We start from the raw sequence: 13,057 nt of genomic DNA on the forward strand, positions 1-13,057 counted from the left end.
CTCGCTCACACTGTCACTCAGTGACTCCTCTCCCCCAGCTCGCTTACACTGTCACTCAGTAACCCCTCTCCTCCAGCACCCTGTGTCACTGACTGTATCTCTACTGATGTTAATCCAGCTCGCTCACACTGTCACTCAGTGATCCCTCTCCTCCAGCTCCCTGTGTCACTGACTGTATCTCTACTGATGTTAATCCAGCTCCCTCACACTGTCCCTCAGTAACCCCTTTCCCTCACACTGTCACTCATTAACCCCTCGGGGGTTGTAATGCCCTCTAGAGTTAAATAGTCTGCCAATACCCATGTGTGCAAAATAGGAACAGGAGGAGGCCATTCAGCCCCTCGGACCTGTTCGCCATTCAGTTACATCATGGCTGATCTACACCTTGACTCCATTTACCCGCCTTTGCTCCAAAATCCCTTGATACCCTCACCCAACAAAATCTATGGATTTCAGTTTTGAAATTGTCAATTGACCTAGCCTGGGTTCAGCAATGCCACTACCCAGGAAACTGTACCCTGGCATAAGGAGTTGGGGGGGGGAGGTGCAGGGGAGGCAGTTAACACTCGTATACAAGTCTGCAAAGTGTTTCTGATCTGCGCGCTGTTTTCTGTTTGAATGCAGAGGTTTGACCGACGAGTCGGAGATCCTGAAGTTCCTGCAGCACGGCACACTGGTGGGGTTGCTCCCGGTGCCACATCCGATCCTCATTCGCAAATACCAGGCCAACTCCGGCACTGCCATGTGGTTCCGCACATACATGTGGGGCGTCATTTACCTGAGGTGAGCAGCTTCTTGTGTTGGCAAGTGATGATGTGGAACACTCCCTGTGCTCACCTGCACGGTGTAAACCAGCCAATCAACCTATCCATCCCAGCCACCCCAAGCCCACAGTGCCCAGAAACATTATTTTAACAACTTGCATTTACATTTTGCAGCCAATGAAGTCCATTTGAAGCGGAGTCACTGTGGTAATATAAGAAACGCGGCCGTCAGTATGCGCACAGCAAGCTCCCACAAAAAGCAATGAGATAAATGACCAGAGAATGTGATTTTGTGAAGTTGATTGAGGGATAAATATTGGCCCAGGACACCGGGGAGAACTCCCAAGCTCCTCTTCAATATAATGGCATGGGATCTTTTACGTTCACCTGAGAGGGCAGACGGGGCCTCGGTTTAACGTCTCATCCGAAAAACGGCACCTCCGACACTGCAGCGCTCCCTCAGCACTGCCCCTCCGACAGTGCGGCACTCCCTCAGCACTGCCCCTCCGACAGTGCGGCACTCCCTCAGCACTGCCCCTCCGACAGTGCGGCACTCCCTCAGCACTGCCCCTCCAACAGTGCGGCACTCCCTCAGCACTGCCCCTCCGACAGTGCGGCACTCCCTCAGCACTGCCCCTCCGACAGTGCGGCACTCCCTCAGCACTGCCCCTCCGACAGTGCGGCACTCCCTCAGCACTGCACTGGAGTGTGAGCCGGGATGCTGTGCTCAAGTTGCTGGAGTGGGGCTTGAACCTACAACCCTCTCGTGGGTGAGAGTGTTGCCCACTGAGCCACGGCTGACACGGATGGAGGAGGACCATCAGCTAAGGATCCGTATCCAACCAGGAGTCTGACTCTGAGGGGGGCAAGGAGTGAGTATTGAATTTCCCCACTTTTTCCCCAGCACCTTTGGGTTTTGTTTTCACTGCAATGACCTTGTCCCTCCCAATCTCTGTAACCTCCCCCAGTGCTATAATCCCTCCCTAAACTAGCTCTCTGTTCCATTGCCTCTTGTGCATCCGGCCCCCTACCCCCACCATTGGTGACCGTGCCTTCTGTAGCCTAGGCCCCAAGCTCTGGAACTCCCTCCCTAAACCTCTTCGCCTCTCTAACTCTCTCCTATAAGACCCTCCTAAGAACCCACATCTTTGACCAAGCTTTTGCTCACCTGCCCTAATATCTCCTGTTGTGACTATGTTGAATCCTGTCCGATAACGCTTCTGTGCAGCACCGTGAGACGTTTTACTGTGTTAAAGGTGCAAGTTGTCCAGTGTGACCAGGTTAGACTCATCCTGACCGTTCTGTTTGTTCCCACAGGAATGTTGACCCACCCATCTGGTATGACACAGACGTGAAGCTCTTTGAAATTCAGCGGGTGTAAGGAGCCAAACTGGAAACGAGCAAACACTTTCTCCAAATTTATTTTCCATTTCAGTTCTCAGTCTGTCAGCTGGTTTCTGAACCTCTTTACCAACACTAATCGCCTGCTCCTCACACCCGCCCCTGCCACAAACTGTGTACCTCATAGAACTATGCCAGGTGACCTAGCGAGCCCGAGCCAGACCCCTCCCCCTGTCGTTGACCAAGTGGGCCGAGCCAGATCCCTCCCCCTGTTGACCGAGTGGGCCAAACCAGACCCCTCCCCCTGTCGTTGACCAAGTGGGCCGAACCAGACCCCCTCCCCCTGTCGTGGACCAAGCCAGACCTCTCCCCCTGTCGTTGACCGAGTGGACCAAGCCAGATCTCTCCCCTCCCCCTGTCGTGGACCAAGTGGACCGAGCCAGACCCCCTCCCCCTGTCGTTGACCGAGTGGGCCGAGCCAGACCCCTCCCCCTGTCGTTGACCGAGTGGGCCGAGCCAGACCCCTCCCCCTGTCGTGGACCGAGTGGGCCGAGCCAGACCCTTCCCCCTATCGTGGGCCGAGCCAGACCCCTCCCCCTGTCGTGGACCGAGTGGGCCGAGCCAGACCCCTCCCCCTGTCTTGGACCGAGCCAGAACTCTTCCCCCAACCTCCCCCTTAATTCAGATTGTTGAACTATAGGGGAGTCAGGGGGAACAGGCAGGAAAGTGGAGTTGAAGCCAAGATCAGATCAGCCGTGATCTCATTGAATGGCAGAGCAGACTCGAGGGGCCAAATGGCCGCCTGCTCCTATTTTGTAGGCCCTCTCCTGTACTGCCATGTGTTTGATGCCCTCCTGGACAGACTGTCTTGTCACCACTATTACTGTTTCAGTGGGTAAGGCAACACCCACTGTCTCAATGAGCCCGATGGACAGCAAGGTCTCAGATAGCGGACTCTCAGTAGCTCCTGTCAGAACTAGGGTGACAAGAAAATCCGAGCAGGCCCATGGCCTCCAGTAACCCCTCTCCTCCCCCACGCTGGAAAGTGTATGTGTGAAGGTTGGGTGAGCACAGGGAGTGGCTGCGATGCAGCCCATGGTCAAACAGCCGTCGATGCCGGAGACTAGAGATGCTCGCTGGTGATGATAGCAGGCATGCGTGTAACATGTATGTGTGACATCCCTCTTACCTGTTACTTTAAGGGAGGGGTTGAATTGTTTAAAACTAAGGGTTCAATTGTCTGCCCGTTACTGTCCAGGCTGATCATTTCCTGGTCACACAGCCCGTGCCCACGTCTACCAATTGACCACATGGGTGAGGTGACCATGGGAGGCCGATGCATATGGGCTTGTATCCCAGCAGAGGGGCAGTGCCCAAGGGGAGTGTGGGACTATACCCCAGCACAGGGGGGAAAGGGGAGTGTGGGACTGTACCCCAGCAGAGGCAGTGCCCGAGGGGAGTGTGGGACTATACCCCAGCACAGGGGGGGGAGGGGAGTTACTGTACCCCAGCAGAGGCAGTGCCCGAGGGGAGTGTGGGACTATACCCCAGCACAGGGGGGGGGAGGGGAGTGTGGGACTGTACCCCAGCAGAGGCAGTACCCGAGGGGAGTGTGGGACTATACCCCAGCACAGTGGGGGGGGGGAGGGGAGTGTGGGACTGTACCCCAGCAGAGGCAGTGCCCGAGGGGAGTGTGGGACTGTACCCTGACACTGGGGCAGTGCCCGAGGGGATTGTGAGACTGTATCCCGGCACTGGGGCAGTGCCCGAGGGGAGAGGAACGACAATGGAAAATTACTGTCACTTGCCGTTCTATTTATTGATCTGGCCAGGATTGTTGCGTTCGTGTTTGTTCGCAGCCTGTTTTTTTCTCTTTCTCAATGTTTAAAGCAGCAACACTCTTCCACACCCCTCTCTGCTGGCTGCGGCATTGAAAACAATATTGTGTTCGGTTTGGCTCAGCTTAGCTCATGTTGAAATTGCATTATTGCTGTTTGCTTATTGAATGTCTCCACTTATACCACTGGTTGACGTAGCTGTTAAGTATTGAGTGTTTAGTATTAAAGTCCAGTAATTATTTGTACTCCAGCACAGGGGCAGTGCCCCAGCTGTCACCGGGTTGCTTTAGTTTAACGTCAATACACTGCAGGGAAATCGCCCCGAACCCTATGCACTTTGACAGTGCGAGGCCCTTAATACATCTCAAACTGCGTCCATCACCAATGAACCTGCTGCACCCACCCGAGCAGCGCCAACCAGTGCTGCACCCACCCGAGCAGCGCCAACCAGTGCTGCACCCTCAGAGGTCAGAGATCAGCCATGATCTTATTGAATGGCGGAGCAGGCTTGAGGGGTCAAATGGCCGACTCCTGCTCCTATTTCTTATGTTCTTATGCGGCTCAGGAACCTTGCTCCACCCCATCTCGGCCCAGCTTGCACCCAGCAATCCTCCGTCTCGGGGTCCCCTGTTGCAGCTCTCTTTCTCCCCCCCCACCCCGTCACACTCCACACCTGGTCTAAATCCCCACCCCACAATTGATACTCGCCTCTCCTCCTCCTAGCCTATCTTTTCGACCAAGCATTTGTCCACCGCTCCTGTTACAGCTCACTCGCTCTCCTCAGAGAGTTTATTACATTCACCAGCTCAGAGTTGTTGGGTACCTTTCACAGCATGTGGATATTAACCTTAGAATCTTACAGCCCAGCAGGAGGCCATTCGGCCCATCATGCTGGCTCTTTGAAAGAGCTCTCCAGTTAGTCCCTCCCTCGCTCCTTCCCTGGAATCCTGCATATTTTTTCTTTTCAATTCCCTTTTGAAAGTTACTACTGAATTTGCTTCCACTAGCCTTTCACGTAGTGCGTTCGAGATCATAACTCGCTGTGTAAAAAAAATAATTCTCCTCATCTCCTCTGGTTCTTTAGCCAATTATCTTAACAATTAGGACAAACATTTAAGACGCTCGCCCATTACTGAGACCCCAGTGACAGCACTGCCCCTTGCTTTAGTTGCTACATTCTGTCACTCCGTGTATGACACACAAACTCTAACTATAATCTATTTTTAAAAAGCTGAGATGCTTCAGAAATGTATTTACAAAAAAACAAGATGATTGAGTTCTGACTTTGAATGTACCGTAAGTTGATTGTTTTTTCCAGTATCCCTGGGAATTATCAGAAACTGTTTTCAGTACACTGACCCAGGAATAACTCCACGGTGGCTGAATACACTGCCCAGTGGGACACTGAATCACACACAATAGGAAGGGCGTAGCTTCCATCACCAGTTTATGCTGTTAGCTGATAGCAACAGGGCCGGTGATACTGGGCTAGGGAGGTAGGGAATTACTTCTGATTCATGTTCAGTGATAGGGCCACACACATGGGCAGTGTAACCCCAGCAACAGCCAACATCTTCGGGCTGGACCTGCCCTGGGAGTGTTTGATGGGACAGTGTAGAGGGAGCTTTACTCTGTATCTAACCCCCTGTACCTGCCCTGGGAGTGTTTGATGCTGGGTGCCTGGACTGGATCACGCTCCATTCACCCACACTAACATCCCTCACCATAATAAACAGAAGAAGTTTTAAATGTTTTTAAAATGTTATTACTTGAGGGACAGTTAGTGTCCCGGTTCCTTTATTGTACATGAGCCCTTGGCACATACTGTCCTGTGGTGTGTGCTGGTAGTTGAATCCATTGTGTTACCTGACTCAGTACCTGACGTTAAGAGATGTAATAGCACTTTAGAAAGTACTTCGTCATTGTAATGTATCGAGTCTTAAAGGGGAAAGGTTCTCTGCAGGTAACCACTTGGAATTTACTTACCTATAGATTTACCTTTACCTTTAAGGACCCATTATCTATCTGTCTATTTTTGTTTGCCAAATTACAGAATTCTTATTTATGTTGTCTTTTAAGTGATATCTGTACTCTTTACGTGTATTTGCACACTACTCTCATTATTTAAAAAATAAATTGCTCAGAGAGCACCATAACACTAAAGGCTGCAGTTTTTTCCTGGGGCCAGGTTGTATTTTCTCATTAGTAACACTGCCACTCGCATTGCTCCGTGGTGCACTGAGCTGTACAGGCAGCCTCCAGCCCCAGTCTGTCCTCTCACCGCGGTGGCCCCAGCCTAGGGAGGGAAGTCTCCTGCTCCTGGTTGCCATCCAGTGACTCCCCGAAAGGGAGGTGCGCAAGTTAGGACGGTTGGACCCACATGGTCGAATATCTCACTGAGGGATACTGTGGCTCACCAGGTGAACGATGGGTACCTGCGGCTGAGGAAGATTGATGGACTGTGGAATCCATCAGCCACTGTCTACAGGAGGGTACGGTGAAACCCAGGCCCACTGTTCTAAAATATTATTGGTGTTTGCCCCAGTCAAGATATGAAATGACTAGGTGTCGGGTCGACTATCTGTCAACTCTTTAATCTGCACAACCCCCCAAGATGTCTGCGCTCCTCTAATTCTTCCCTCTTGAGCGTCCCTGATTATAATTGCTCAACCAGCGGTGGCCGTGCCTTCAGATGCCTGGGCCCCAAGCTCAGGAATTCCCTCCCTAAACCCCTCCGCCTCTCTACCTCTGACCAAGCTTTTGGTCATCTACCATAATTTCTTCTTGTGTTGATTTTATTTTTTGGTTTTATAACTCTTGTGAAGCGCCCCAAGACATTTTACTACGTTAAAGGCGCTATCTAAATATAAGTTCTTGTTGTGTAGGGTCCAGCAATTTGTCACACCTCTTGGTGTAGGATAAAGGGAATACGAATAGGTTAGTAAAGAATTTGGAAGGCAAAGAGTAACTGCGAAATTAAATTATCAAGGAATAAAAAAAATCATTAAAATATTTTACAAACACAAATAACGAATCAAAAATCAGGATAGGGATAGGGCCACTAAAGGATACACATGATGCACAGGTAATGGGAGAAATATTGAACTGTTACTTTGCTCGGTATTTACCAGGGAGACCAACAAGGTGGGCGTGTCATTAGACAAGATCAAAAAGGACATTTAAGGTGGAAAGGGGGAGATAATTGATAAACTAATCAGACTTTGTATTAAAGGAAATTAGGGAAGAGATAGCAGAGGTGCAATAACATGTATATAAAAACTCATTAGAAAAGGGAATAGTGCCAGAGGACTGGCGGACAGCTAATGTGATTCCTATATTTAAAAACTAAGATAGAACAAGCCCAGTGATCTATAGACCAGCTAGATCAATGTCGGTAGGAAAGATAATGGAATCCTTACTCCTAAATATTTTTCTATTACATCTTTAAGCCAAAAATGTAAGAGTAGTCGTACGGATTTCAAAAGGGAAAGTCATGTTTGACCAACCTTACTGAATTCTTTGAGGAAGTATAAGAAAGGGTAGAAAAGGGCAATGCAGTAGATGTAATATATTTGGATTTCCAAAACGCCTTTGATATCATCATCATAGGCGAATGAGGATACTCACTTCCCTGAGTTCACAGATGTTTCGATGAAGGACCCGATGTTCCAGTCCTGAACTCCAGTTGAGGGGGTGGAAGATGCCTGTGCGTGGATTTTTTTAATGTGTGGTCACCGTCGCACACCAGCCACCACACGGGCTTGACAGAGCGAGGTCTTGGTCCAGTGGCAAGGGTTAACCAGGACGACTGAGACCTGCTCTGCTGCACGGATATATTGCAGTGTGGGCTGGCCCGTGCTGCCCCTGGGCCCTCGGATCTTCTGGGCCCTGTACCCTCATCTGTCGCACTTCCGTCACAAACACTCTCCGCCCCGACCTTCCCACTCCTCTGTACCTGGGTCCTGCCGATGTTCCTGCTCACGCTCCAAAACAGCGACCAGGGTTTTGATGGCGTCACCCAGCCGCCCATCTCAAAATCCTTGGAGCAGCTCGCGCCGGAGGTTGAAGTGGTACGCCGCCCCAGCTCTTTTATAGCCCGACCTGTTCTCTCGCAGGTCGGGGGGGCCACGATAAGGTGCCACATAGCAGACAAGTAGCAGAATGGATAGCAAGCTGGTGGGGTTAAAGGAAGTCACTCGGATTGGGAAGTGGTGTTCCACAAGGATCCGTGCTGGGCTCACTGTTGTTCACCACTTACATAAATAGTGCTGGAGAAGTACCACCAGCGCTGCCTCCGCAAGATCCTGCAAATCCACTGGTAGGATAGACGCACCAACATCAGTGTTCTCGCCCAGGCCAACATCCCCAGCATCGAAGCACTGATCACACTCGACTAGCTCCGTTGGGCGGGCCACATCATCCGCACGCCCAACACGAGACTCCCAAAGTAAGCGCTCTACTTGGAACTCCTACACGGCAAGCAGGCCCCAGGTGGGCAGAGGAAACGCTTCAAGGACACCCTCAAAGCCTCTTTGGTAAAATGCAACATCCTCACTGGCAGCTGGGAATCCCTGGCCAAAGACCGCCCTAAGTGGAGGAAGAGCATCCAGGAGGGTGCTGAGCACGTCGCCGAGAGCATGCAGAAATCAAGCGCAGGCAGCGGAAGGAGTATGCGGCAAACCAGTCCCACCCACCCTTTCCTTCAACCACTGTCTGTACCACCTGTGACAGAGACTGTAATTCCCGTGTTGGACTGTTCAGTCACCTGAGAACTCACTTTGAGTGGAAGCAAGTCTTCCTCAATTCCAAGGGACTGCCTATGTTGATGATGAAATAATTTGGACTTGAGAATCGGCAGTACAACCTCAAAATTTGCAGATGACACCAAATTGGGGAGTATAGTTAATACAGAGGAGTACTGCAACAAAATACAGGGAGACATTAATAATCTTGCAGAATGGGTGTGAAACTGGCAAATTAACTTCAATATAGATAAGTGTGAGGTGGTACATTTTGATAGGAATAGGGTCACAAGTTCCTTGCAAAATAAGTGTCTTAGTGGGATAGTGGAACAGAGGGCTCTGGGGTACAGATACACACATCACTAAAAGTAGTGATGCAGGTTAATAAGCCCATAAAAAGGCAAACAGCACTGGGGTTCAGTTCTGGAGGGGTAGAAATGAAAAGCAGAGAGTTGATGTTAAACTTCTACAGAATTTTGGTTAGACCACGCTTGGAGTACATATAAAAAGGATATAGAAGCACTGGAGATGGTGCAAAACAGATTTAGTAGAATGATACGAGAACTGAGAGATTAGAATTATCAGGAAAGATTGAACAGGCGGGCCTTTTTTTCTCTAGAAAAGAGAAGGCTGGTAGATGATCTGATAGAGGGGTCTTCAAGATTATAAAAGGGTTTGAAACGGAAGACATAGAGAAGTTGTTTCCACTTGCGGGCGAGACCAGAACTCGGGGCCATAACTATAAGATAGTCACTAATAAATCCAAGAGGGAATTCAGGGGAAACTTATTTACCCAGAGAGTGGTGAGAATGTGGAACTCGCTATGACAGGGAGTGGTTGAGGTGAGCAGCATTGAGGCATTCAAGGGGAAGCTGGATAAACACATGAGGGAGATGAGAACAGGATATGTGGATGGGATTAGATTGAGAGGGGTGGGAGAAGGCATTGTGGAGTGTATACACCGGCATAGACCTGTTGGGCCAAATGGCCTGTTTCTGTGCTGTAAATACTTTGTAATATGTTGCAAGAATCTAACATCTGTCAGATCTGGGTATCCAACATCTGAGTGTAGGAGCCAACATCTGTTAGATTTGTGTGTGTAAGGTCCAGTATCTGTCAGATGTCTTAGAGTAGGAGCCAACATCTGTCAGGTATCTGGGTGTAGGCTCCAACATCAGTAAGATCTCTTGATGGGTCCAATAACTCAGATCTCTGGATGTTGGATCCAACATCTGTCACATTTCTGGGTGTATGGTCGAACATACGCAAGATCTTTAGGTGTAGGTTTGGACATCCCTCAGATCTTAGGGTATAGTGTTCAATATATGTATAATCTCTTGGTCTAGATCTCTTATTGTAGGATCCAACATTTGTCAGACCCGTTAGTATAGGATCCAACATCTGTCAGATCTCTAGGTGTAGGATCCAGTATCTCAGATCCCTGGGTGTTGGGTCTAAAATTTGTCTGATCTCTGGGTGTTGGGTCCTGGTGGAAATTCCTGATGCTGAGTGATGGGGTCCAGCCTCCTGTTGGTGATGCCCCACATCATGAATCACTGCTCCCAGCTGTGCTGCCGAGGAAGATCTCGAGCGGGGTCCTGGCCCGCGGGAGCCCTGACATCAGATAATGGCTCAGTTCGGTTCTGATGCACCAATGAATCCACCTCACGAAGGGAAAATATAAAATACTTAGACAAAAAGAACAGAGTGACTATTTGTACTAGGTTTTTTGTGCGTTTACGTCCACTGGACTTCACCCCCGACGCCTCATGTGCATGCGCAGATACCTCGAGCCCGGAACCGGAAGTTCCTGTTATGTATGCATGGTTGTATTGTTATATGATGTTTGTAACACTACCTTACACTGTACACACCTTACCTGTACACCAGAGGGTGCCACTGCTGGAGACCCAAGGGTTACCTGCAGGTAACCCAGTATAAAAGGGAGCTCATAGCTTGGTGTCCTCACTCGAGGAGCTGCAAATAAAGGACTACAGTCTACACAGTTTAAGTACCATACCCTGCCTCGTGGAGTCATTACCAAAGGTGCCTACGTACACAATAACTGGCGACGAGGTCACGAACTACACGTTCAGCATGTCGAATCTCAGCAAATTTCAACAATTCACCGATGGGCAAGATTGGGACGCTTTTGTAGAAAGGTTGGAACATTTCTTCATAGCCAACGACCTGGATGGGGACAAACCGGCTACACGACTGAAAAAGCACAGGGCCATCCTGCTTAGCAGTTGTGGACCCACCATCCATTGTCTCATCAGGGACTTACTAGCCCCGGAGAAGACAACCACCAAGAGCTGTGAGGAACTGGTAATACTAATACAGGAGCAACTAAAACCGAAAGAAAGCATCCTCATAGCCAGGCACCGGATCTACACTTACCGGTGACCCGAAGGCCAAGAAATTACTAAGAATGCTGCACATTTAAGAAGACTGGCTGCAGCGTGTGATTTTGGCGGTCACCTTAATGAAGCACTAAGGGACATATTTGCCATCGGAATTGGCCACGAAGGCCTCCTACACAAATTGCTCTCTGCAGACATCACGGTCACCCTGCAGAAAACAATTCAAGTGAGCCAGGCCTACATGGTTTCGGCAGGCGAATACTGAGCCAGGACTCTAAACCGGCGAGCGCAGTGCACCGCATGGCTACTTCTAAAGGCAGAAATGCTGCCTCGAGTCCCGCAACCCTGGGTCCACCACATAGGGCACACCGGATGGCCCCATGCTGGCGCTGTGGAGGAAACCACAGGGCCCACCAGTGCTGCTACAAAGACTATACATGCAAAGGCTGCAAAGAAAAAGGGCACCTTCAGGGAATGTGCAGAAAAAGCTTTATTCACCGCGTCACCGAAGAGTTGGCTGATCACTGGGGCTTCGACACAGATGAAGATGAAGCTGCTCAACCCCTGGAAGAGTATGGAGTTTATACCTGCTCCACCGAAAGTTCTCTGTGGACGATGGAAGTAGACATCGATGGGGTCCTAGTTTCCATGGAGATCGGCACAGGGGCAAGCCAGTCTGTGATGAGCCAAACGACCTTGGAAAAAATTTGGATGAATTCCGCCACTCGACCAAAACTGTCTCCTGTCCAAGCCAAGCTGCTCACCTATACCAAAGGTAAAATCCAAATCGTTGGCAGCGTGGACATCCAGTCTCCCAGGGTGGCGTGTTGAACAGACTCCCCCTGTGGATCGTTGCCGGCGATGGGAAGGAATTGGATGAACCCGGTCCAAGTCGGTCGAAGTGGCGAGGCCTCCGGGCTCCAGCAATCGACAGAAAACATGGATCCATTGCTGCATCTAGACATCCCACTGTCCAGCTCAACTACGCGGCAAAATCTCCAGGACCGAAAACCCAAACTTCTCCTTCCGGGCCAGAGCAGGACTCCAAGAGGCGAAAATCATCGAGAAAGGTGGACTCCCGACGTCCATGGCCGAACCTGAGGAAGAAAAGACCACCACAGCCTACCTGGAGGAGAGCGCGAAGATAGCGGCTGCACCACCAGGAGAAGAATCTACAAACAAAATGGCCGCGGCCAGACCACGAGGGGCAGCGTTGGAGGAGTAACACGTGGCACCGAGCGGTCAATCGGATTGGAAGGCTTCCTTAAAGGAGACCAGTAACCAAAAAAATTTAAAGGGACAGTTTCAAATTGAAGATGACAGGGACTTTAAAGCTAAAAATGCAGTAAAAGGGTGCAAGTATGATAATGTAACCATGAATTGTGATGCTGGTGTAACTAATGTGAAAAATGAAATGAATGCTTGTGGAAGTAAGGCTAAGAACAAGCTTGTTATGTGTGATGATTGACAGAGAGTTTGAAATGCTTAACGTAACCATGTCTGGTGAGACCATGATTCAAAAAAGTGATGCAAATGCTATTAACAATGTAAAGGCAGTCAATAATGTGGACTCGACTGTATGATCAGAGCCATGGTGGCATGTATACAGGTTGGACACAGTTAAAAGACACTGGGTTCTACAGGAACCATGCATATGTTAGAGGAATCCTCCCATGGGAGACCCCCAGGTCCAGCTGGCTACCAGACCATGTAGCCTGGACCTTTGGAACTAGTGTGATGCCCCAGGAAGGACACGAGCAGACCTACTACAGGGACATGGTCAATGGGCAGCACAGCCACCACCAATAGCAACCTGCCCCAGATCAGCCCTACATCCCTGGCCACCAGGGCCAACACCAGGAGAGACATGCCAATACCCTCCAGCTTTCCTGGCAAACCCTGGGATGACCAGACTCTCATCCTAATTGGAGGACAAGGAGCCCACACAGTCCTGTGGCCCTGCCCACCACCACACACCTACCCACTGCTGCAATGGCTACCCAACTGAG

At 50.1% G+C, this 13,057-nt stretch overlaps 1 protein-coding gene across 1 annotated transcript in view; it reads left to right on the top strand.

The window, feature by feature from the left end:
- The window catches only part of LOC139226191 (protein HID1-like), a 121,355-nt gene extending 117,788 nt beyond the window's left edge, over positions 1-3,567 (top strand). The window contains exons 16-17 of the mRNA XM_070856823.1: positions 625-783; positions 2,082-3,567. Coding sequence (XP_070712924.1) covers positions 625-783; positions 2,082-2,145 — 223 coding nt within the window. The 3' untranslated portion in view covers positions 2,146-3,567. The remainder of the gene's footprint in view (positions 1-624; positions 784-2,081) is intronic.
- Positions 3,568-13,057: the final 9,490 nt, after the last annotated feature.

Source organism: Pristiophorus japonicus, chromosome 16, assembly GCF_044704955.1.
Source record: "Pristiophorus japonicus isolate sPriJap1 chromosome 16, sPriJap1.hap1, whole genome shotgun sequence".
NCBI lineage: Eukaryota > Metazoa > Chordata > Chondrichthyes > Pristiophoridae > Pristiophorus > Pristiophorus japonicus.